The sequence below is a fragment of the Vespula pensylvanica genome, chromosome 23 (genome assembly GCF_014466175.1).
Source record: "Vespula pensylvanica isolate Volc-1 chromosome 23, ASM1446617v1, whole genome shotgun sequence".
In the NCBI taxonomy this organism is placed as follows: Eukaryota; Metazoa; Arthropoda; class Insecta; order Hymenoptera; family Vespidae; genus Vespula; species Vespula pensylvanica.
Genome location: NC_057707.1, coordinates 3,402,626 through 3,429,714, shown reverse-complemented (window position 1 = coordinate 3,429,714; position 27,089 = coordinate 3,402,626). Strand labels below are relative to the sequence as shown.

At 35.9% G+C, this 27,089-nt stretch overlaps 1 protein-coding gene and 1 long non-coding RNA gene across 10 annotated transcripts in view; one reads left to right on the top strand and one right to left on the bottom strand.

Annotated features, from left to right (window-relative positions):
- Positions 1-27,089, bottom strand: part of LOC122636746 (ammonium transporter Rh type A) — a 27,610-nt gene continuing 521 nt past the window's right edge. For 2 of the 8 annotated variants that reach the window (XM_043828313.1, XM_043828312.1), the window contains 11 exons: positions 24,982-25,201; positions 23,110-23,245; positions 21,946-22,008; positions 7,146-7,332; positions 4,325-4,475; positions 3,456-3,603; positions 2,102-2,320; positions 1,809-1,891; positions 1,133-1,276; positions 738-903; positions 1-216 (listed from right to left, as the gene is read on the bottom strand). In XM_043828313.1, the coding sequence (XP_043684248.1) occupies positions 38-216; positions 738-903; positions 1,133-1,276; positions 1,809-1,891; positions 2,102-2,320; positions 3,456-3,603; positions 4,325-4,475; positions 7,146-7,332; positions 21,946-22,008; positions 23,110-23,245; positions 24,982-24,990 (1,485 nt within the window). In that variant the 5' untranslated portion in view covers positions 24,991-25,201 and the 3' untranslated portion in view covers positions 1-37. Of the gene's footprint in view, positions 217-737; positions 904-1,132; positions 1,277-1,808; positions 1,892-2,101; positions 2,321-3,455; positions 3,604-4,324; positions 4,476-7,145; positions 7,333-21,945; positions 22,009-23,109; positions 23,246-23,680; positions 23,905-24,981; positions 25,215-26,321; positions 26,875-27,089 lie in introns of those variants that run through there. The other 6 variants (XM_043828315.1, XM_043828314.1, XM_043828311.1 and 3 more) reach the window with 5 other exon arrangements.
- Positions 14,999-27,089, top strand: part of LOC122636750 — a 219,447-nt gene continuing 207,356 nt past the window's right edge. The window contains exons 1-2 of one of the 2 annotated variants that reach the window (XR_006329023.1): positions 14,999-15,049; positions 15,128-15,166. This is a non-coding gene — a long non-coding RNA (uncharacterized LOC122636750). Of the gene's footprint in view, positions 15,167-27,089 lie in introns of both variants that reach the window. The other variant, XR_006329021.1, reaches the window with a different exon arrangement.

The window sequence follows — 27,089 nt, the reverse complement described above, 5'->3', positions numbered from 1 at the left end:
TTCTAAGAAATGATTTTATTCGAAGAAAATTTTGCTCTCAAATGTTACCCATCGGTAATTGATCGCCTACTCGATTATTTCTTTCTTTAATCTTTGAAACTTTATGCGAATCGTCTTCTTCTTCTTCTTCTTCTTCCTCCAATTCCCAATGAACGGCATCGTCGAATTTTTCTTCTTCGGCGATGGATCCACAGACGGACGTACGCATAACTAATCCTAAAACAACATCGGATTGGTTTATAAATAAGAGAATTTCAAATATTATTAGGACGCGTTGAACGACGACGCATGCGTGCTTCTCTTACATTTGAATTTCGCGGTAGGCGTACGACGCCGTCTACAACGAAATTTTTCGCGCTACGTTTCTACGACGACGCACAGTGCGATTATCTTTGAAATTATTTAAGACATCTTTAAAAACATTTGGAGCTTTTAACGGTTTCTCGTTAATATCTAGCGTATGTGCGCGCGAAATAGTATCAGGCGCGACTACGAATATTTTCGCAACATTTTTACGAAAGATTCGATTTTTTTTTTTTTTTTAGACCGAAACTACTCGCAAGAGTCACGGATCGACGAGAAAGAAAAAGTTTCTCGTCTTTCCATAACGCAGAGACATTAACGTTCTCTTTCGTTCGTTCCGTACCGATACCGATATTTTAACGTATACCTCTTGTACGTCGTAAAATTGTAACATCATCGTACGAAAGCGTTGACGCGTGTTCGTATCTACTTACCCGTTATTAAGCCAGAGACTGTGGCCATTAGCAAAGTAACGGCCAACGCAAGTATTTGATAACTCGCTTGTTCTATCGCCGTTCTATTACGACCAGGTAAAATACCGTAATCATTTCGCATCTCGGGGCTTAACTTTTCGAAGCTGGGTGCTCGGGCTGGGAAAATCTGTACGGAGGTTTGTTGCAATGAAAACAAAATTAAAGCTCGACGTTACGCGTGATACAACTTGGAGCGATAATAATAATAATATAATGCGATATAACGTAGCGCATTAAAGAGTAGGATAAAAAAAGGAAAAGAAATTCGCTAAGATAAGATTCGGTTTGAAGATACCCTTTTAAGAAAAATAAAGGAGAATGTAAAAGGTAAGGTATGGTTTGAGAGAATTACGTACCTCGTAAAGGGAATAATTGTAAGAATTTTGCGTGGCCAGTGCGGCCATGATAGCACCGAAAATTCCTGCGAGCACTCCTGGCATTCCGTGCAAATTGTGAACCCCGCAAGTATCGTGTATACGTAGTCGTTTCTGTATAAATGGCTGCAAAAACGTATACAAAACTATTACTTACTTATTCTAAACTCGAATATTTCCGAGCGTTTACACAGGCACGCGTATTACCGATTTATCGTAGGGCTGTGTTTCACGTTTCGCGAGAGCTCTCCCGCGACACCGATCTTCCCAAGGATTTTCTATACGATTTACGAGCCCTCTACACGGACCGTTTGCGAGGGCAACTGGGATCGGTTCTTACCCCTGGACCGCAAAAGCCGATGCTCCAAGAGGAGCAAGAAGTAACGAAGGAAGGACGGATGGATTCGTTCGACGAAAAACGATTTTTATTTCTTTTCGCTTGAAAAGCGAAGGAAAAAAGAAAAATCAAAGCTCTCGATCGTACAACCATTTCGTATTTAACGAACATTACGTTCGAACGATTGCGCGTTCGCCCGTATTACATTTGCATCGAATTTCGGTCAAACGAAGGAAAACAGCGTGTAACTCTGGGCGCCCGTTAATTGCGAGCTCGTATATCCTCTCTAGTCTCGTTAATTAAAAGATAAATATCAAATACCGTGAGATATGTGTATCCAAGGACGCTGAGCAAACCAGCCAAAGAACCAACGATCAAAGCTCCTATCGGTTCGCACATCATACCTGTTACGGGCAGAAGATGGAAGAACGTTGCAGAACTACGTTTTTCTCTCTTTTTCTTTTTCTTTTTCTTTTTCTTTTTCTTTTGTTTTTGTCGAAATTTATTTCCAAACGCGTTGTTTATGCGATTGGATTGGCTCGAAGGTATCGCGATTAGCCGTGTAATTACGGCCAATTAAGGTAGATAGGGGGAACGAGGTAGCGTGTAAATACCTGCGGCTGTGCCGATGGCAACGCCACCAGCAAGCGTAGAGTTTTGTACGTGGACCATGTTGAATTTGTTGTCCTTTGAAATTAGAGCGGACGTGGCGAAGGCGATCACGCAGCTTCCCGAGATCGAAAGGAGAGTGTTTATTATGGCTCTCTGTTGGTCATCCCCTTCGAGTGCCGCGCCGTTGAACGATGGCCAAAACAGCCAGAGAAAGACCGTACCTTCGATCGAAAGAAATTTCCATTTATTTACGTTTACTATAATGTCTGTTTTTTTTTAGACGCCAACGGATCGATCGCATACTAATTTTCTAAACCGATATCGCCGCTTATCGACCAAGTTTTTCCATACGGAAAAATACACGTTCGAGGGTTGACCATACGCCGTCGTTTCTTTCGGCGTAAAAAATTATTTCGATCCTTCGTATTCACGACATTATTATTCCAACCGTTGCTAAACGCTGCCGCAATTCCGAGAATCTGACAAGAAAAATCTCTGGCGCGGTCTGTATTCGAGACATTTAAACGTTTCGCGAACTACATCTCGAAAAGTTCTCTCCTTCATTCACCGGATTTCAAAGCTATAACAAGAATGGCTCTCGATATCGTCTCTTCCACTCGCGCACCCGAATTTTCTTCCCGTTTCTTTCGAACGTAACGAAGGATACGAAAGCGATTCTCCGACGTTGCGAGTCGTATAGCGTAACTCTATCGTTCCGGATGATATCGACTTTACATTTTATTTCTAAATTAAATTTATATCGATCCCGAATTACATAGAGGGTATATAATGGAACAGGTCGTATCTCTCGAACGCTTCGAGATAGAAAAAAATGCTACGAGTTATGCATCGAGGAAAAGCACACTTTCTTTTTTGTCTCGACGAAAACCTAAAAATTTGTCCTCTATGTAACCTGTGAACGTGACGAAATTCTCGCTCCTTCGTTCCGTCGCACGTTAAAATGAGCTCGAAATCTCTCGACGGATAACGTGCGATGAATAATACCGTAAAATTCGATGACATTGCTGATATCGAAAATGCGCGAACTGAAAATAAATACGTATAGTACGATTCGAACGATTTGCGGACCCTCTCGCAAACGTTTATTCGATCGACCGATAAGTGATATTGGAATTTTCAGAGTATTTTATATTTAAGTAAGGGACACCGCGTTAACGCTGTAAATAATAACGTTGTTTATCGGTCAACCCAATTAAATTAATGATTCCGCTTCGATCGTTAAGTTTACCGATCGTCGTCGTCGTCGTCGTCGTCGTCGATGATCGTAACGTGGAACGCGAATGTTACCGTGACGAAAAGCAAAATCGAATTTTATGAATAATCGCGAGAACGTACCTATCATTGCGAATATGTCCGATTGATAGGACGATCCCTCGAGACGATGTTCCTTCGGTTTCTCCTTCATTCCAAATATGAAACTGACGGCCAATCCGAAATAAGCACCAAATGCATGAACGTACATGCTGTCACCGGCATCGACGGCCTATGAAATTCGAGGAAACTTATCATTCCGTTACGCTCGAGAATAAGAGAAAGACAAGGGTCGACGGTTCGTAGTCGATTATCTATATGTCTGGTAGATCGATTTTCACGGACAGCCGGGCACGGTACTGCGAGCGAACGAGAACCAGAACTGACCCGACCCGGAAATACGAGGCTAACTTTTTCCTCCCATACTTTTCAATATCTCGAGTATCGACGAAATATCGTCTTAAGAGAAGGAGAACGAATTTTGCCTTTTTAGAACTAACGCATGCAGATGGTAACTCGATTCGACGAGATTCGTACGTTAGAATTTATCTGTCAAAAATATGACACGATATTTATCGATCGGTATCCTGAAAGTTCTTGCGAAGGTATAATTGATTTTTAAGATCGCTTAGCAGCTTTTGGCCCGTACTCTGCAATTAACGGACAACGTCTATCGCGTATTAACCATTGTTATATGTTTTCTCGTCAAAAATTGCATCGATCGTTTCAATGAAAATTACGTGGAACTTGAAGATCATTGGAATAATTCTTCACGACCCGATGCGAAGTATCGTTCTGTCAGACGCAACCCAGGTTCGATTCTGATCCGAACTTAAATTAAACCCGATCTCCGTTCCGAGCAAAACCAGATAAAACCTGCTACGACAAAGATATACCGCCTATATAAATCGAAACCCTTCTTAACCAACGAATGAAACAATGAATAAACTTACCATAAGATGATGCTCACCGATGTACTTATTGACGGTGTAGACGATCAGTTCGATGATACCCATAAATACGAGTTGCATATAAGTCGTTTTACCGAGAAGAGCACCCATGGATATCAATGGAGCTGCCACTGCAACGTCGGCACTGAGCAGACTAGAAATTGTACGATTTGTAAATCGGTGGATATAGCACGCGTTATTAAATTCATTCTTCTTTACCTTTGCAGAGAAACGAGAGGTAGAGAATGAGAGAGAGAGAGAGAGAGAGAGAGAGATCGAGTATTCATAATGTTCTTTTCAAACGACGAATGACACGTAGCTTATATCTTTTGAATTCTTTTTATAACGTAGGACTCTTTTATGAACGATTTTATAACTTCTACGAAGATAGAAACTTTTTGATAAAGTTTTATAAAAGTCATTTGGAAAGAAATCGTAAGACTACATTTAATGAAATTCTTGAAATTGTTCTGATCCGATTTAATGACCCGTAAGACTCGTAATACATACGTATCTACTTGACAGATATTTATTTTCCTTTGATTTTAGCTTCGAATTGTTTGTCTCTCTTGTATTACGAATAATAAAAATATTTTCTTTTTTCTTTCATTATTTTCTCTCTAATCTCTTGCGTCTTAAAGGGAAACTTTACTGGTATCCCACAATTTTTTAGTAGTATCGTTTAACTTTGTTTCGCGTAACACGTTCGCGTCTTATTTTATGCGTTTATGGGAGAACAAGAGAAGATATAGAAAAGAAAGAAGAACTGGCATGGTGTTCTCTTCTTCTTGGTGTTTCCTCGTAAAAGTTTTATTTTCAATGCCACTGCTCGTTGTTTCATTCTTTCCCTATTTTACGGTGCAATCTCTTCGCCTAGTCTCTGAACCATATCCCTCGGTAGCCACTTTCCAAAACATTCTTCGAGTTCGTCTCACCTTATACTCACCTTGTCTCTCTCTCTCTCTCTCTCTCTCTCTTTCTCTCGTTTCGTTTTATCCTTTTCCTTCGAGCTACGTCTAAGCCATTGAAAACAGTGGATATATGTTCATGGACGAATAACATTTTCTTTGGTATTCGTCTTCCAAAACTATTCCTCCGAGTTTATTCGTTCCTTACTTTACTCATAAAGAAATAAGAAAAAAAAAGGACAGAGAAATTCTTCAAAAAGTCCAAATACGAGTTCGATTCGAGTGGTCGAACGTATTCATTTTGTTTTGTTATTAGCCAATTTAATACTACATTTACCGACGTCATGTTGTTCGTTTATTTACCCTAATAATGCAAAGAGTGGGCGTTGTTCAAATTTAGAAAATAATATATGTACAACGTATTTAAAATTGATATATACAGAATATTGCAAATTCTGACTTAACTTATCGACCGACGCGATACTATATCGTTATTATAACAATATTTACTTGTACATCAAATATTATAAATTTCAATATTATTTATCGGTCGATTCAGTACTATACAGTTACTTATATCAATGTCATATAGCGTTCTTTCCGTTGAAACATAAAATATTGAAAATTCTGACATTTCCTTTTCTTTTCTTTTTTCATTTCTTTGTAGAACGAGTCAATATTCCCACGTATTAATTGGATAGAGAGAGAGGGAGAGAGAGAGAGAGCTAAAAAATTGAAAATATTGTAATTCGTCGGTGAAATTTATTAATTTTTTTCCTAGTCTGAATTCATAGAAGCGGACATTCGAGATCAGTACTATTCACAACGTCAAACTACATTTTCCATGGTTAAGATACGCACAAATGCATGCAATGCATGTATGTACGTATGTATTTATATAGAAAATAGATGGGCACGTATATATATATGTGTAGAACATTGATCAAAAACGAACGTGTAGATATTAACATGCGAATCGTACAGGCAAAAATTATTTCTCTCTTATATTTTCACTCGTTCGTTTCTCTCCCTCTCGCTTTGGTATTGGAGTCGAACGTATAGAGAAATGAATAACGTTTTAACAAACGTCGAATCGTCGACCGTGGTTGCGCGGAGCATCGAGTTCGAGATATCGATGAAAATCTCTCGAGTTTCTTTATTAAACGGATTTTTGACGAGTAATGACAATAAACGATATGATTTTCAATAAAGCAGTTTTTTCCTTTCGATTTTTGCTTTTTCTTGCTTTCACTCTTTTTTTTCTTTTCTTCCTTCTAGATACTAATAATCCATTCGGATTAATAATTAGCACGGTATGAAAAAATTGAAAGGATATTTTTCGATCCGTCACCTTATTTTAAATATTTCTCCAAAGTTTTAATTCTTTTAACTTCGTGTGCGTTTTTTCCATGAGTTTTAATAGAGAGAATAACTTTTCTTTCGAGACCGAAAGTCGAATATGATTATAATTACTCGTGGATCTACCATGTAAAATTTTTATAAAATATTCAGTGTTATTTTCGGAATTCTTTTTGATATCGTCGCACAGTTTTAATTTTTTTTTCAATCGTACAATATACGCAATTTTTTTCAGGAATTTTTTCAAACTTTTAATAATACGTCCATTTTAAAATCGAAAGTCTGATCCAATTAGAATTATTCATGAATTTTTCAGAAAAAAATTTCGAATAATATTCTTGGTTATCTTTGAAAAAAGTTATCTTCGAATATTTAATTTTTAATGAATTTTCTATCTGAAAATGCTCGAGCATTTCGAAATAAAATAAAGGTAATCGCAATTAACTCCTCCGTCTATCTAAAAACTGGAAATTGAGAAAAGAATCACGGACGCGAGTAATAAAAATCCACACAATAGAAAAGAGAAAAATAATATACAATTATGGAATCTCACCAACCTGGCCGAAGATAGGTAAGCCTTGTTGTTTCTCTGGAAATGTAGGACGGCTTCGCAGATCAAAGCAACTTGGACAAGGACAGCAGCGATCAGGAACGTCAATCCGATAGCGCTTTGACCGTATCTTTTAAGGAAAGTCATCAGGAATCCAAAGCCGATCCAGATCATCACGTGGACGTCTTGATACACTGCAGTCGTTTTAATCGAACGTAAAGAAGGAGAAGAAAGGAAAAAGTAGCAGAAAGAGAAAAAACCATATTTGTAAGGGACACACGCACGTGGCTCGCGTGCGGTTAACGAGCCCGCCATTTCGCTCGACACCGGAATGTTGTTAATCGCGTGTTAATTGATCGCAGCAATTACGTTGCTCGGTTAGAAGAAGGAAGTAGAACAATGTTTGCGGTTTATCGCTTGATTCGGGAATATTCATTGCAGTGGTCGCTATCGTATATTTTTTTCTTTTTCTCAACTCCGCTCCGACTTTCCGCTATTGACTTTTATTTTTTTTTTTTTTTTAATATAAACACGAGATGACTCGTTATCTTAAGTTTTTGCACGTAATTAATCATCTTTATTTAATAATCGATTGAATCTACGAACAGATTTCATTCGAAGCAAACGAACGGTGTTGACAGACGCATAAAAATCGTCGAATTAATTAGATCAAAACGACGAAAACATGAACAAAGATAACTCAGTGATTTCGTAAAATGTGTCGAGTATCTATCTCGTTTTACGATATACCTTGCTTCGACCAATCGCAAAACGTCCCGAAACGTTCCGTAAAAAACATTATTAAAAATTTATACGAACGAAAAAAAAAGTGCAATACCAACTTTCGACAAAATTCGCGAAATGCGAATGCAACGGTGGTTCTTGATCAAGGGATATAAAAAGAATAAGCAGAGAGAAATAAAAAAAATAAAAAAAATTATAAAACAAAATTCTCTCAAATCATATTACTACGTACCTCGTATGCAAAGTTATCAGCTACGTTAGAGTACATATAGGTATATGTAATAAATGTGTTACTTGTTCGCAATAACCAAGGCAGTATGCCGCGAGTTTTAACTATATTAAATTTTGCTGTTGCTTTCTCTCCAGTTTTTATTTTTATTTCTTTACTTTTTTCTGTTTACGGTCATTTCCGTTCGTTTCGAGATGTACGTACATACACGTACGCATATGTATAGACGTATATACAGGGTGAACCAATAATCATTAACATCTCAAAATACTTTCACTATTTTCGATTGTGACAAAAAAAAAAAAAAAAAAAAAATCAGGACAAAAAGTCGCCTTATTTCAACGCAGTAATGATTTTAAACGAATTTTAAATCATCTCAGAACATTTTGGTCCACCCTGTATGTATCATACCGAAAATACGTATGTATGTTCGTATGCATATATGTATGTACGAACTATTTAGTTGGCACTACGCGTAAGCAACGAGCTTTTCGAATTTTACGAGTACGTAAAATTTCGGAGTGTAGGAAAAATTATGGGAATGCGAATGTGCGGTTTACGAACGCGATGCATACATAGTTATGTACACGAGCGCGCGTGCACACACCCACACACATATGATATGTAGGTTTGTATATGTACGGTTTGCTTTGCGCGACAGCGATATCATTTAATACGATGAGCATAGATTTCAAATGATTATCTACTCGGACATTTTCGTTCCGCATTTATATCAACAATGAGCAGCCATATTAAATATTCCTTTATGTATCTACTCACATATCTGTAGGTATTAATGGGATTTTATTGTATCAACGTGCGTCTCGGTTTTGTCCGATTTTAATCTCAGTATAAAAAAAAAAGTAATCGATGAACTAAATAAAATCAATAATATATACGGGGTGTCCATTCATAAATATCCATAAAAATATCTCGCAGCTGATTGAAGTTTGCATAAAAAATATATTGAAATTTTTTATTCGGTAAATGATAACCTTCGTTTCGTTCGATTTTAATAAATAAAAAAAATGTAATTTTACGAGTTTCCTTATATAAAGTGAGTTAACAGGAAAGAGAACTAAAAGCTCTCAAATATTTTTAAGCTTCGGACATACACGGCGTTCGCTTTGTCATGATCCGATTATTACTGAAACACACACACGAAAAAAAGAAAGAAAAAAAGAAGAAGAAAAAGCTTGGAAGAAGCAAGAACGTCGTAAGTCTCGCACTACGATCAAAAATAAATATTTGAAATTTTTTTTCGATACGTATCCACAAACTTTTTGTTTAGCCAAAGGTTTTTAATTTAAAGAGGTTAAATAGTTTTTAGAGTTTAAGCATTTTTTCGTTTCTTCGCTACGAAGCTGTCGGAAATGTTGAAAAAAATTTTAACGAAACTTCGTGCGTCTTAATTTACTAATTTATCCTTTTATCCAAGATTAAAAATTAGATATTTATATATCGTACATTGATATATTATTGTTATAATATACAGGTATATATAATAATTAACATATCATGTACAAAAGTTTCCCTCTTTCCCATTTCTCCGACCTTTCCAATATCGGCTATTTTAACAAAAAAGAAAAAAAAAAAAAAAAGAAGAAGAAAAAGAAGTATCTTGCACGCCGTAATCTCCGTTCTACGATCTCTCGATCAGTCGATTAAAAATTTTCGCGTCTAAGCTCGAACGTTCCATACGTATTCTATTTTTTTCCATCGTCTTTTTTATACAAACAAAAAAGACAATTGTACGACGAAACGAGCGTCTCAACGTAATAATACGATTTTCCGTAACACAATGCGACGTGTATTCACAAAGGGCTTTCTGGTATGGTCTCGTGACGTTAATATACGTACTTTATCCGACTCGACCGTAAAGTTAAGCCCTCTTGCTTACCCTCCTCGTTCTCGTCCTCATTCTCGTCCTTATGCTCGTCCCCGTCCTCGTCTTCGTCCTCGTTCTTCTTCCTCTTTCTAACCTTACTCCTTGTCGTCGTCCTTATCCTCGTTCTTGTCTATTCGGTTCGTTATAAAGGTACACGCTAGTTTCTCGGAATATTACACACACGTCTCTCGTTATCTTTCAGAAAGTTTTACCTCCCCTTTGGATCCTTTACCCTTGGATAGAAGAAAGAACGACCGAACGGACGGACGGACGAACGGACGACAACGGAGCTTCGATGGGAAGGTAAAACGTTAGAAGGATGAATAAGGTCGAAGAAAGTGGAGGAACGAAGGAAAAGTCCTTTAGACAAGTCTGCTTTGGAAGCCCCTGTGATTCTATCACTCTCTCTCTTTCGCCCTTAAAATATGGGAGATCCTTTTTACAGAGTTGTTCCGTCATCGTATTTCATCCTTTCTTTTCTCTTTACATCCATAATAACTCGATTTAATGCGTTAGACGCAAAGTGTGGATGCGTGTACGCGAAATATTTCACGTAACATTTTAATATTACGATCGAGAATATTTGTTCAGACTATCAAAATGATTTGTTTGATATTTGAAGGAAATGTTCGAACGAAATTTCGATTGAATTTCTTTCGTTTTTCCTTTTTTCTTTCTCTTTTTTGTTTTTTTATAATTGACACCATTTCAAAAATAATTGGTCTATTTGTTTGAAACTCGATATGATACATCTTCGCGTTTCGCAAATGTTATTTTTAAAGTTTCGATGAAATCAATACGGCCGATTTGTTGATTTTTAAGATAAAAAGTATTCGTAATCAAATTGACGTTATTTTGAAAATAATCGGCTTAATCCGATTGAAATTTGCAGTGAAACATTTTCACGTTGTATAAAAGTTATTTCTAACGTTTCGTTGCAATCAGTTCACTTCGTTTTACTGACTTTTAATGTAAAAATGTTATTTACAGAAAAAATTATTTAAAAATTTATTAAAAAAATGTATTCAAGAGAAAAAAAAAAATAAAAACTTTATGCAATCGCACAAACAGAAGAAAACACGTACGCAAACGTACAAACACGAAACACATTAAATAAACCTATCATGGTGATTCGTAAAGAACTTCAAAGAAAATTGAAAAATTCTATTTCTATCAAATGTTAATATCAAGACCAACGCTTTTCACGATGGTGATTGCATAAGGAAACTCCCTGCGGTCGTGCCTAAAAAGAAAATGAAGAAGAGAGGGATACATATACATACATATATACATACACACACACACACACACATATATATATATAAAAAGAGGGAGAAATAAAGAGAGAGAGATACTTTCGCGTATATGTACGTGATCGGCAAAGAACTCGGTTTTCCATTTAGATGAGGAGCAAAGCTGTTCTGCCTGTTAGCAGTAGCGTAGGTACACCTCGAGGGTGTAATCGAACGTAGCCCGAAAAAAGCACAGAGGAGGAAGCCCTCGATAAAGAAGATCGCATTGGGGTAGACAGCTCATGTACTCGTCATCCTCGAGAGCCACTACTACTCTCCGATCCGTACTGTATTGCGTCTCGATATTATACAGTTAGTGGTACCCGGAGGCAAGATCTCACTGAACTTGCCACCCTCACCCTCACCTTCACCTCAACCTCCAAGCGCCAACCCCAATTCTCCGAGATGTAATCTTTTCCTTTCTTATACCTATCAAAGTTATTACAACGAACAACGTAACGCACGATTAACCGTGAAAGAAAAATTTGTTTATATATATATACATATATATATAGATCATTTTGACAAAAATGTAATCTAATATATACGTGTGATATATATCGATTATTAGATCCGTCGGCGCAATTTTTTATTTTTGTATAATATTTAAGAGAAATAAATGCTTACTTATCAATATCACGTCCCATTAGCAATAATCAAGACGTAGTACGAGTTCATTTGTAAATACAACGAATAACTCGGTAATTAATATGTTGAGACTTATATATAGCTTATTTTAGATGGTAGTTAAACAGGAGGTTTTTCAGAGCGGAGATTAGATTCTTGAGCGATTTGCAAGGCAAATTTTCGGAAAAAGGATAACCAAGGAGAACGAGGGGTTTGTTTTAGAGGGTTGGTGGTGGGGTTAGCAAAGGGTCCCCAGGAAACATATATACGTATATGATGTAGTATGCGCATATACATACACACACATATATATACATATATATTTATCCAATAAGGTTATTATTATAATTATATAACGATTATAATAATTATCATAATTATCCGCAAAAACATAAAAAGAATGTCCGATTATCTTATTTCTATTTAAAAAGCTACAACGTAGTTTCATTTATGATATCGAAGAATTTAATTATCGAGCTTTGTTTATATTTTATTATAGTTCTGACCTCAACATTGTAATAGATACTTTTGAGTTTCTAATTCGCAAAAAAGAATAGATACTTACTCATGCATATAAAATAAATGGCACGTAAGTTTTATGGATAAATTGGCTATATATTTTCGATTGAAAGGGATCTGGCGTTCTTTTCCTTTTCTTATATACGAACAAATTAGTTTATTTTATATTGAAAATGTAAAGAAAAATAACAAAAGAATTATTTTTAAAAAAAATCACCTGATTTTAATTCTTTCGAATCTCGAAACCGATCGTAGCTGCACTTCCAAGTACTATAGAGACACAGCATTTTTGGCATCTACGTTTTCTTTGTCTAAACCTTGCCTCATAGCCTTGATCCATAATTTTGGACACCGAGATCAAATTTACTCTTAAATCTAGGACAAGTAGAATATCTTTAAATTCAACCGATCTATGGTTATATTGATTGTCAAGATTGATTGCTAAGATTCCAACAATTCCTTTTCATTCGATTCTGGTAGATGCCAAGCTAGCTAGGCTCATCCTTTTACTTCGTGGTTTCATAATTTTCCTAAAGCGTTCTCTTTTTTAGTAAAGACTTTCGAAATCATTATTCGGTTCTTTTTTTCCATCTATACGAAGGAATCCAAGATATTAATTGACTTGTCTTCTTCATTTTTGTCTTTGTCTGCCTTTGTACCGCATTCCGATACTCTATGACCCATCTTACGACAACGACAGCACTTGACATTAAATTTATTTTGCTCGTGCGAGTCCTTTTCGTCTCTATCCGCCTTTTGTTTTTTGGGCTTCCACTGAGCACGTCTCGCAGGCGTCGTCCCATGAACCTTAGACTTATTTCCTTGCGTACGGGCGTCGCTCTCTTCCAGTATCTTCATCTTGAGAGTATCTAGATTAGGAAGCTCGTCGCTCAATTCAATGGCGCATTTAATATTCTCATAACTTTCAGGAAGACTATATAGGAGCATGATCGCTAGCAAATCCTTATTTATACCTACGTTCATTGCTTCCAACTTGCTTACCGTGTCGAAGAATTTTGACATGTAATCTCTAATATCGTCGTCATCTTTCATGCGATGCAACGTCAATTGTTTCAACAGAGAAGTTCTCCTCATTGGTCTTTTAGACGTATCGATGGATTCTAACTTTAACCATACGTCTCTTGCCGTCTCGCATCCTCCAATATGCTCGAGCACCGACGGGCTAATGGACAGAATTAAATCTGCTTTGGCCTTTTGGTCGCCGGTTGACCATTCCTCTTGAGCAGCTTTAGAGGATGTATCGATTTCGGGTTTTCTCTTTTTACCACTGACATATTCCCACCTCTCGTTTTTTATCAATAACGCCTCCATTTGTCTTTTCCAAATATCGTAATTGTCCTCTGACAACATCTCAATGCAAACGGAGTTCATAATATTTTGATACGTTTATCCGTATCGTCGCATGTGTATAAACAAAGATTTCTAACCTTACTTAAGGCACGTGTACTTTTCTGTATATGTATATGTGTATATATATACATATGTACGTACGTACATATATTGTTTTCTTCCTCCTCTTTAAGCGAATTCTGAACACATAACCTGTTAGATCGGCGAATAAAACGTAACGACACCGGTTTATTTTATTGCATATAAAAAAAAAAAAGAACGTTTTCCTTCGATAAACGAACCCACGGCATGTGCCGTTACGGTCACAGTATACAGAAAACAAAAGACTGACAGCTTACGCTCTAACGCGTACATTCTTTCCCCGCGTATTTTGAAAAACCTATCCACGCGAATACTAATAAAAATAAAAGAACAAACGATATCCGGATTTAATAGTGAAACGTACCGTGAAAATAATAATGAAATCAACATATACGTACGTGCGTGTGTATTTGTTTACCAAGAATCACAAATCACGCTCAACGCGTTGACGCGTACTTCATACATTTTCATTATTCACAAAATAATCATAGGAAGGAGAAAAAATATCGAAATAATTGACTCACCGTATACGTTCGCTAAACACGAACGTTACTGTCACACGATATAACCACTGTTACCGTAGGGTAATGATAACGTATGACTGATAAAGAAACTTGGTCACGCGTAGAAGCTAAATATTTATGTAGGTACGTAGGTATCCATGTATGATACACACATACGCTTCGCTAACGTCATTTAATGACCACAGGTGTACGTATCTCGACGTGTATTATATCATAATAAAATCGAGAAAGAAGGGTCTCCCGAGTTCATACTTTTTCTCTGGTAATAAATTCGTAAACTCCTTTGTTACTGCAATGGGACTTCTGATAAAGCTGCAACTTCGCTTACGTAACATTTTAATTCCCGAAGCGACGGAGCCTTGGAAGTTGCTTCTCTCTCTCTCTCTCTCTCTCTCTCTCTCTCTCGTCACACGCGAAATAACCTAACCGTGCGCATCGGTTATTTCAAGCTCACTTCAGAGGATACATTCATTATTCTCATCCTCGAGAAAGATCGACGTCGCGTCTTCGTCGTTTGATAGTTATTAGTTCCTTTTTACTATATTTTTTCTTATCTAAGTGCATTTTCATGCATCGAATACTTTTTTGTTTTACGTACAAGGCGTACATTTGGGTTACTTATTCGAAACGCGTTTCGTTAATTTTATTCGTGCATTTATGTGATATTTTAATCGTCGTCTTTGGATTTATTTCTCAAGGTCTTTATTCTTCCAGATTTCAAGATTTCATCGATGATTCTCTTTCCTTATACGGGTGAGTATACTTTTATTGTCGAGAAGTTATAAAAGTTGTAAAAAGACGAATTCGATTTTACGCGATGGGATACCAAGGAAGGTTATCGAGATATTTACTATTCCGATTACAGATTAATTCGGTATGTAAAGGCTCTTTTGTCGGATATAAATGCACGAAGAAAGAAAATTATTCCAAATTAGACAAAAACGATATGTGAATATATATATATATGTTTTTTTCTTTTTAATCGATAAACAATATCATACCCTATCGAACAGAGCGAAATAATAAGCGACGACTTCCTTGGATAAAAATATAGTCGCATATACCATAGTTTCTTATTATCCGATAATCTTGTTGTTCACGCGAACGCGTATCTCTTTTCCGGTTCATGTATCTCGACTTGAACGCTATTACCCGATGATCTCTAAACGAATCCTTTGCGCTTCGCCCGACGAGAATCTCCCGATATCCGCGTTACGATCGATATGACATTCTTCGAAACGACCGAATTCGTGTAATATATATGTATATATATACATATATATATATATATATCGATCAGAATGTATCGCCGCTCGATAGAAAAGACGATCTTTTCAACGTACAATATACACGTATTCTAATGCCCGACAGGTAGGCGGCTGACCTAGAATTTGAAATTTCTGCAATTTTTTTTTCTTTATTTTCTTTCGTACGTTTCGTCTTCCCCCTCCCACTTCCTTTTTCTCTTACATATTTACCAGGAAAGATTCTCAAGCAGGAAATTCAAAAAATTATGAAACACCGTGGATATGCAGAGAATTTTCTTCCGAGTAATTTTAAAAAACGATGCCATTTTGTTCGTTACTCCTTTTTAATCCAAAAAGACCTTGGAAAATATGCCCATCTTCTTGCTCGACAATTCGTATGTTCTTTTTTAATAAAGTTTTTTTAATATCGATTTCTAAGAGTAAAAAAAAAGCTCAACGCGAATAAAAAAATAAATAAAACTTTAGGTACGTTTTTCATCCTCTTGGATCAAAAACGAGTAACGACAAACTTCTCGCTTTTTCGTAAATAAATTTTCATCGTGTCGATCTATCGATCAATAGCGCCGACGCAAATCTTTTGCTTATCGGATTTTACTTTTTTTCGTCGAGTCGGAAAAGCGTTCTTTTTGTTTTTTTCGTTTCTAACGTATTTTTCATCGTCTACGTTCGCTACGCTGTATTAGCGAATAATAGAACTAAATCGGGTTAGCTTCAGTTAAAATAGTCATCGCGAATACGCGAGTCTCTCACAGCGAAATCTGATACGATTAAACTCGCTTGATTTTGTCCACGCGTTCGCGTCGTGCTGTCGCTTTAAATCCATGCTAATTATTCTCCTCGGAACAGAATTTTATACAATTTCAATCGATTTAAGTAATAACAATAATAACCGATTAATAATTTCTTATGTTCCTCCATACAATTACGCTAATAACATTATCATTATTATCGTCACCCATAATTTTAATTTAAATATTGTCGATATTATCGAAACAACTTCGACTCGAGACAAGAAACAGAAAGAGAGAGAGAGAGAGGGGGGGGGGGAGAAGAGATGGAGATATAAGGGTAAAACGGTAGAGCCATGTAATTTCATCGTTTTATGTATCCTGACTGGATATGTCGCTTAAAGGAATTTCTCTCTCTCTCTCTCTTATCCGGAAAGTTCGCGTGTTCGTACCAGCGGATAATACCATGTGCAGTAATGTACCAATTGTGCCAGGAAGACTGTCGTCGTTTCTCCCTCGTTCCTCTTACGCTACACCCCCTCCCTCGAACCCTTTTGCTCTCTTACGACAGTGTGTTTGCATTTAGCTCGTAGGTGTAAGACCGGTAACTACGTGGCTCGTGTTAGACCGTCGTACTCGGATACGCCGTACGTTAATTTCCACGAGAGTCGCTCATACTGCAGATAGTCTTCTCCTGTAACGAGAACGCGTGGCTTTACCGCCGTCTCTACACACGACTTATTTCATTTTATCCTTGATACAAGAACGGGCTGTTATGTCTTAGACGTATGAGACTCCTAAATCTTTACATTTCTTCTCTCTCTCTTACTCGCTCTCTTTTCGTTTCCGTTTCAACTCGTTGTTTAAGAGAATGCACTCTTTCTCTCTCTCTCTCTCTCTCTCTCTCTCTCTCTCTCTCTTTTAAAGATTCGGTTCAATTATCTTTTTTCTCCTTTCTTTACTTTACGAATTATTTTACGAAATCACATCCTGAATTTCGAACATTTATTCGTATTATCGTTTGATCGACCTTTCGGATCGCTCCATAAAAATTTTTAAAATTTTTAACATTCTATAACAACGGTGTTATGACATGAAAGTTACGGATTAACGAGGTGAAATAATCCACGCCGATCTTTACTTGTAAAATATGAAAAAATAATTAAAATTTTTAATTTATCGTCCGTAATATTATTGTAATATTAACTGCGTATTATTTGTTATCTGTAAACAGTAATTAATATAGATTACCTTTACAATAGCGGCTAAAATTTCGTATTAAATTATTTTAACGATAAGTTAAAAAATGAACGAAACGAGGGACGAGGTAACTTTTTTAAACGTTGTACGGAACTCTCTTTTGTGGAAAATTAACGGATATAAGAGCGTTGTTAATAATACATTAAAATAATAATTTACGAATGTACTTTGGAAAAGTTACCTTATTTATTATAAAAATGTTTCAAGTTGAATTATCCACGTAATCTTTGAAACTCTAGAGAAATTCTCTGTGTAAAACGCGCAAAATACGTATAATATATAAATTATTCAAATTATTTTCGGATTACTATCGAAAACTCGTTTTTCGATGCGTTTTTGATGCTCTCACAAACCCGAAGCTTCGAGTGGAAATTACGAATCTCTATGGATTTCGTTCGGCTTACGTCGGTACAACGCAACTCTTTTGCATCTTTTTCGAGCGAAAACAAACTACGGTAATGCGGATGGAATTTTCTTTGTTTATTTTTTTTTCTATATTTTCTCTTTCTTTTTGCTTTCTATTTTTCTTTTCTTTTTGGGAAACTCGAAACTCTAGTATTCACGAAGTAGACGAAATATGAGAGAGAAAAGGAACCGTGGGAAGCTCAAGAGATATAGAAAGAAAGAGAGAGAGAGAGAGAGAGAAGGAATGGGTGCGAGGGTAAGCGAGAGACAAAATGTACGCGCGCGCGCGCGTGTGTGTGGGTGGAAAATAAGAGAGAAAATGTGCGTGAGTGTGTGAGAGAGAGGGAAAGAGAGAAAGAGAGAGCAAGTATGTTGCACGTTGCGCGTGAGAAAGAAAGAGAAAACAAGAACCATAGAATGAGTATATATGTTTATATAAGAGAGAGATAGAGAGAGAGAAATTTTTTTTCATGGGTTTGTAAATAATACATCCTGTCGAGGTCTCGTAGTACAAGCAAGCGCTTCGGAATGGCGATTAAACGGGGCATCACCTACGTGATTTATGACATACACCTAGCAGCGAATGCAAATTGTACCTTTCGCGGTATTCGCAACTATCCACGATGGATGTATTCGATGCGTCTAACTCAATTACCGTGAGATTCTCTCGAAAAAAGAAGAAATTAAGAAGAAAAATCAAGGTAATATCGTTGACTGTGACGAGATTCTTTTTTTTTTATTTCACGTCCGAGGAGCCGCGCGATAATTATTCTCTTAATAGTTTAGTCGAATCGAACTTATCGATCATTAACAAGTCATTCATAAATTATACTTTTAAGTATGGAACATATATATACGTTCGTATTTTATACGTCGGATTTAAAATCAAATTAATCGTAAAACTAGTTTTTACGAAAAAAAAGTAAAAGAATTTGTATATTTTGCGAGAAAACGTTGTTCCCCAAAAACGACGATTTTTGACAAAACTTTTCTTCTGCGATCGCGTTGGTTCATAAAATACGAATCAAATAACCTTGTAATTCATTACTCTCTCTCTCTCTCTCTCTCTCTCTCTCTCTTTCTATTTTCATCGGTTTACGAGCTTTGGTTTTCCTTACGACCGGAGTACCAAAGCTAAACAAAAAAAAAGAACCACTTGTCTCTTATTACAATCTTCTGTATGAATTTATAAAGTTTCATCAAAATTCGAAAGCAGCCACTTCACGGATGATCCCATGCAAAGAAAGCGGAAAAAAGAAAAAAGGAAGAATAGAAAAGTAAAAAAAAGAAAAAGAAAAAATCGATCGATGGGAGCTTTTAAATGGTTATCGTACAAACGGGCCAAGTTTTTATTTCGTAACGTAATTAAAAGAGTTTACGCAGGCACTCGACCAAATGGCGTATAAATAATATCATAAAATTTCAAATAATCGTCTCCTTCTTGGGGGATCTGATTAAATAATGCGTGTAACAATTAACGAATGTTACATATTCATAAGAGAGGTAAGAGCGAAGGAGCGCGAGCGTGTCGTTTAAATCTTGGCACTTTCAAGCAACGATACCAGTTCTCTCGTATAGTTTCACACTTTATGCGCTTTCGTGCGAGTCTAATACGACTACCTGCTTTTGATATTTCTGTGGAATCTACACGTATGTACGTATCTATGTGCGCGGGTGTGTGGATGTGCGCGTACACACGTATATATGTACGTATGTATGTGAGAGAGGGAGAGAGAAGAAACAGTGAGAGAGGAGGGGTGGTAGTCATCGATATATTAGTCGCGTCATTAATACACTAATGTTGAAATTTGCACGAACCAACAAGGTAAACGTACCTTCGAACGACGTGTCGTTTTCGCTCGATAAAGCGTTAATTAAATTTTGCACTGTGACGCGCGAAAGATAAATTGCATTTAACGGATGCAAAGAGAGAGAGAGAGAGAGAGAGAGAGAAACAGATGGCAAGCCGTTTATCCTCCATGTCGATCGTGTATATCCTTTCATCCATAGCTTTTCGACGATTTCGTTAATCGTTACGTTTTCGTTAATCAGCATTCTCCGTCTTTCTTTATATTTATTTATCTTTCTTTTTCTTTCTCCTTATCTATGACTTATCCATCACTCTCTCCCTCTCTCTTTCTTTAGCTCTCTATCTATTACTTATACATCGTCCTCTCTCCCTCTTTTTTCGTATCACTTGTCTATCGCTCTTTCTCCTCCCTCTCTCTGTCTCTTTCTTTCTATCTATTACTCTCTTAGTCTATCGCTTTCTCTCTCTTTCTCTCTTTCTCTTTTTTTTCTCTCTACCTATCATTTATACGTCGCCTCTTTCTCTCTTTCTTTCTATCTATGACTTATCTATCGTTCTATTTCTCTCACCTTCTTTTTCTTTGTACCTATGACTTATCTATCGTTTTCTCTCCTTTTCTTTCTACCTATTACTTATATGTCGATTTTTCTCTTTCTTTGTACCTATGACTTATCTATCGCTCTTTCTCTCTCTTAACCCTTTTTTCTATTTATGATTTATCAATCACTCTCTTTCTCTCTTTTTCATCGATAAAAAACTAATAAAAGTTATCGATCGATCGATCGATCGATCAATTATCTCTCTCTCTCTCTTTCTTTCCTTACTTATCACTTATCTGTTAGTTTTTCTCTTTCTACTTATCGCTCATATATCGCTCGCCTCCTCTCTCTCTCTCTCTCTCTCTCTCTCTCTCTCTCTCTCTCTCTCTCTCTCTCTCTCTCGGTCCCTATTTTTTTTTCTATTTCTATGTGGTTGAAATTAAAACCAAGATATTAAATCGTAAATATCTAAGATCAAGAAGAATTAATTATTTACTATTTGCGTGCAAATTTTATTCGTGAGTTATCGTATAACGTCTTATCCTTTCTAAAGATTAATTAGTAAAAATTTTTAAATATTGTGACACTCGAGACTTTGATTTATAATTAAAAAATTATTAATCGGTTGTAAGCAATAAAACTCTTGAGTGTGTTGTCGATTTAGTGACGTTATTGGTTATCTGTTTTACCAGGATTTTTTCTTATACGGAATATAGAATGTTTAGGAAAGAGTTGCAAAATTAATTAATATTTGGTATTTAATAATAATAATAATTATATATACGTATAAATATATTAATAAATTATAAGTCTCGTAATCAGAAGAATGGTATATATTTTAGTGATCCATTATTGCAGTTTATACGTTTGAGTTTTCTTTTATTCTAAAAAAAAAGAAAAGGAAACAAAATAATTTTCTATAAAACTTTCCTCTTTATCCTTTTTTTTCTTTTCTTCGTTATCTAATAGTTTCATATGGAACGTAATTATTCATATAGTTATAAAGTGACGGATATTATCGTTGTTACGTATATGCGATAGAAGCCTCCAATGATAAGGTCATGTGTTACGTGACCTATATGTGATAAGCTAAATCCGTGATAACGTACGTTCTTACAATTGATATACTTAAATAGTACAGGTGCATTAATATTCTAATAGATGCATAATAATTTTCAATAAGTATATAATATTTTTATAATATTTTACGTACGCGAGTTGATTAAATATGGCAACTCTTTTTTAATTTAAGAGTATATTATATATCATTTTGAAAAGAAAAATAGCTACGATCGTTTTCAATGTCGTATTAATAGCATATTTTATGTCCTTATTCGCAAGGCTCCTTCCGTTTTTTTTCTGTACGTCTGTCGTCGCTTTATTTGACGAAAAAAGAAAAAAGTTACATATAAAAAAAATTCTTTAATAAATAAATTAAAAAATCGTCTGCGAAGCAACCTGCTCTTATTTATTTCTCAAGAGACGACTATAAATGCGAAATTAAGTAATTTGATTTACTCACTCGGATAAATACGTAATGGATCGCTCTGCGGCTTCTTGTCATTTTCGTTGTTCCCATCGTCTTCTGAAAATTTAATATTCACTTATTTCGGATTACACAAGAAGGAGAATCTGAAACGAGTACAGTACATCCGTTTCTGTGTTAACGTTTGAGAATGTATTAGTTGCCCTACAGGTATATCTGGTCTACTTTTATCTGACTATTCTCCTCTCTTCTCTTCTCTTCTCTTCTCTTCTCTTCTTTTCTCTTCTCTTCTTCTACTCTTCTCTACTCCTAATCGTGACTATGTATCCTTAACTATTTAACAGCTTAGGTTAGAGCAAAGGCTACGAAGAACACGCCGCATCGTTTCGTAAACGTATTTCCGTTTTACCGGAGGGCAACGCTTCGTGCGGAAAATGGTTTCTTAATGACTTTACTCGTTCGACAAAAAATGATCTACGATGATATTTGTAATTTTTATATACAAATACGGAATATGTATGATATAGATTTAAAGAAGATAGGGTCTGTTACGATGCTTTAATTTTTATTTATACGTGATAATTCTTATATTTTTATTTACAAGCGTGGAATTGAAAATATAGTTTTAATAAAGAAAGTCAATTAATTTTATCTATTTCATTATTTATTATAATTTAATAATTGATTTATAAGAGATAAATGATGATAATAAATATATAAAACGAAGTCGGATTTATAGTAAAGTAAACATGGGAGGACGAAGAGATCGAAATTTTTTGAAATCCGATAGAGTAAAATAAATATCGAAATGGACGGACGTAATTACGATGAGTGCCTCGAATAAAAATCCTGTAAGATGCTCGCGAACTTTATTAAGTAAACTAAGGAAAATCAAATATGGTTATTGTTGGTTTTTTTGTTTTTTTTTTATCGACCACGATGAAGTCGTTCTTCTTTACTAATTGTAAATACGAACCGAAAAGTGCTCTGTGTCTTAAATTGGAATGAAAATAGCTACAATAGAAATTTAAAAAATTGCACGATTTTGTTATCGTTATTATCATTATTTTTTTATCTCTTTCGTACGGCGGATTTCTTCGTAATCCTTATCTCTCTCTTTCTTTCTTTTTCATTCAAGCGTGATCTTACGTAATAAAAGATAAGCATCGCGCGTGACGCACGAGCGTTCGGAGCACTAACCCGCGTGATTTTTCAGAAGATTAGCGTTAGCCTCAGGTCCGTAAGTCGTCAGCGTCCCGATTAGTACGATCAAGATGATTTCGATCAAGAATAGCAGAACCACCTGCTGCTTTACACCGCATACCGACAGCATACCCTGTCAAATAAAAATGCAATTAAGGAAGAATAAAAGAGAAACTGAAAAAAAGAAATAAAAAGATAAAAACGAAACAGAGCTCGATCGAACATATTGAAAAAAAGAAAAAGGAAAACAAATTTATATGTATACATACGTATAGGTATAGATAGACAAATGTTTGACAATCGATTGATCAAAATTAGAAAAGCAATTGCTTTCATTTTATTTTATTTTATTTTTTATTTTTTTTTTTTTTACGAACGAACGGAAATCGATTAGTAAAAGTGAACAGTTTTTTTTCTTTACAATTTTTGTCAAGTTTATATGCGGAAGGATGGAAGGGAATTTCGAGAACAAAGAAAATCTTCGATGTTCGGTCAATATAATGAGTTGTCTTTGCGTTTTTCTCTGCTCTCTCTTTTAATTAAAAACAGCTCGTGCAGTTACGCTTACTGAGTAATACGTATTATGATGCTTTTTCGCAGGACAAAGTTATTAACTTGTTACTCATAATCCACTTCGTAGAATGTGCTTCTACCCTCTTCTGCCGGCTTCATCATCCACCCTCGTAACCCGCTCTCGTTCCACTCCCAGTAGAAAATAACTTTCGAAAACATCGCGCTCCCTGTGCTTTTCAGCAACCACTGACGATTTTCCATCTTTTTCTCTCTTTTCATTTATATATATATATATATATATATATATATATATTTCTTTCTCTTTTCTTTTTCATTTGGACGAGCGCTCTTTTGTTATCGTTTTGAAAATGTCCCACGCGTTTCTCTCTTTCTCACTCACTCTCTCTCTCTCTCTTTATTTCTATCTCAATCGTCGTTGCATCCTCGCTAAAAGTTACCACCGAGCAGTGGAATTTCTGTTATTTTCCAAACGAGATTACAAAGAACTTATAATGCACGCGAGTAAATACATATGTATTTTCCATTTTCTATAGATCTTTCGAACGTAACAAGGCGTCAACGTTATCGAAACTCGTTAATAATGCTTTTTTTGTTTTCTTGATTTTTCTCTTTTTCTTTTTTATTTTTTCTTCCTTCTTTTTTATTTGTTTTTTCTCCCTTCGTTCTCTCCTTTCTCTTTGAAGGATTCGCAAACACACTCGATGTAATTTATTACTACGTTTGCGAACGAATTCGAATTAAGTCGGCGAGAGATCTGTGCTTAAAACGTATTTTGTTGAATATTAATTATCGTAGGGTAAATAAGTAGTTAATTATTTTCAACAAGGATAGATACCTGAATTCGAAATATCGAAAATATACGCTACGTCTACGTTGAGAATTATGTCATATCGGATAAAACGATAAAAGAAGTCATTTTAAAAATGCCGAAAAACTTCACTAGAAAAAGCTCTATGCTTCGTGGCCTTTGTCGTTAAAAATTAAAAAAGAGAAAAAAAGTAAAAGTAAAACGTTCGTTGAAAGAAATCGCAAAGAGAAAAAAATTTTGGTGATCGTTTAAAAAGAGATCTCCCTGTAAGGAACGATATTTTAATATACTTTTCTAGCAAATAATATCAGAAATTGTCAGTATGCATATTTTTATAAGCGATCAACAGTCGTCATTCTTCTCTTTGCAATATTTTCGTTTCATACGCGATTCAATATATTTTCTATTCGTTAAAAATAATAAATAATGACATTCCCGAATGACTTTTAACCAGTAACGCATCAAAGAATAAACATTAAACGAATTGAAAGCAAAACTGCAAATATTTCTCTTATAGTATGCTCTACCTTTCCCATTGCGATGCGGTTGCTTTTCTCCTCTTTATTCGATCGTACTCGGCAATCCTCTTTATCCTCTTTACCGTCGCGTTTGGCACAAATACGTGAGCACTAACAGTACCATATACACCGGATACCTTGGTGAAATCGCACGAATTCGTTCGGCTATTGCATCGTCCGATCCGACTTTGTCGGCTTTGAATTCAAGCTCGCTCTCTCTCTCTATTCGCTATGCGGTTATACTAATTGTAAGTTAGATGGTTGCTCGCGTTCGCATTACCGGACAACGTTCGAACTTATTACACTTTAACCCGTTATAATAGTCCGTCGAATCAATTAATTGCGTTAAAAAGATAAAAAGTAACAAATGAAAGTATTCAGCGGACGAAACGATTCGAGCGACGAACGTATGTCTATTTTATTTTCCAATATTTATATCGATTGTTATTTTACGAAAATTTTGAAGGAATTTTATAGCGACTGTACGTTTTTTCTCTGCCTCTCTCTCTCTCTCTCTCTCTATCCCTCTTTTATACGGCTTGCATCGCGTCCGATCTTTCGATCCTAACTGACCTCGTCTAGTTGTTTCATCACCCTAACGGATATACGCTATTCCCTTATTGTCGATGCTTTAATGCTCGAATAAAGTAATCTAGTGTTTTTTTTTCTAGATAAGATAAATGTATATATATATAATATATACTGGCATATAAATATAACGATTTTTTCTCGTGTAAATGTATATTTCGACATTCGGGTTAAATCACAATTTTAAGGATTTTTAATCTTTCTTAAAAATCGTATTGATACGTCAATGTGCGTGTCAATTTCTTTCGTATAACGATTAAATCATAAATATAACGAACAAATAATACGTGCTAAATATCTGAAATGTTTTTGAAACAACGTGATCGCCGTGAAAGCGATCGGTGCATGCCATGCGATGATAAATAAATTGCTGTTGTCAGGATCATCGATTACGAGGAATGAGACTAAGAGACTATTTTGCCGGAAATGAAAAAAAATATTCCATGTCACGCGATCGTCGAACCATCGATCGTTACCGAATACATTCGTGCATTAAAAATATCGTTGATCGTTACTTTCGACTGGTTTTGCTTACGTTCTTCAAAGTCCTATAGAGTATATTTTTTCCTTTTCGAGCGGAGCTATCGATCTCTCGTTTTTATTATTTTTGCTCGATTAAAAACAAAAAAAAAAGAAGAAGGAAAAAAGATTCGTTCGATTCGACGATCGACTTGAAAATGCAATTTATCCGATATAAAACTAGAAAGTTCGAACGTTGACCGGCGTATTTGTCAGATATCTTTAAAATGAATTATTCTCACTATGATCGATTTAATCTAAATGGAACGAAATATATGTTGGACGAAAATATATCACTGCGATGACAAGAAAAGTGCGAGATCGACGACGTCTCGAACGTAATATCGAGTATATACTGCGACTATGAAAGCGATAGACGTCGGTGTTTATATTAACTTACATGGATGCTACGAAATTGACGACAATTAGACCATTTTACATTAATTCTACGAGCATCGTTCTCCCTCTCTCTCGCTCTCTCCCTTTTATCGTCGCGTTGTTCGTCCATTGTTGTTGCATTTACTCGTATAACGTTGAAGTTTTCTAGAAATAGACAAAGAACTCGAGAAAACAGTCCGATCCTTGTGTTCGAATCGTTCGAAGTGTTGTTACTAAAAGAGCGAGAAATAGTGTGCGTTCGTACGAGAGAAAGAGAGAGACGAACGATAAGGAGAGACGTTCGAGCAGAAAAACGATGCTCGTCGACATCTTTGAATTCTTGGCCACTCGTCAGGTCGGCTTTTGTAACGCGAAACCTCTGGTCGTTGGCAATTAGTTGGACTAATTGAAACTAGGACGAGAGGATTTATATCATGCTTACTCTCGTTCTAAACGCTAATGACATCCGCGAGAAGAGAAAAGCTCGCAACGATGGCGTCCCGGTTATCGTCGACCTCGAGTTGAGCGACGGAAAGAGAGGGGAATACGAGCGAGACCGAGAGGGAGAGAGAGAGAGAGAGAGAGAGAGAGAGAGAGAGAGAGAGAGAGAGAGAGAGAGAGAGAGAGAGAGA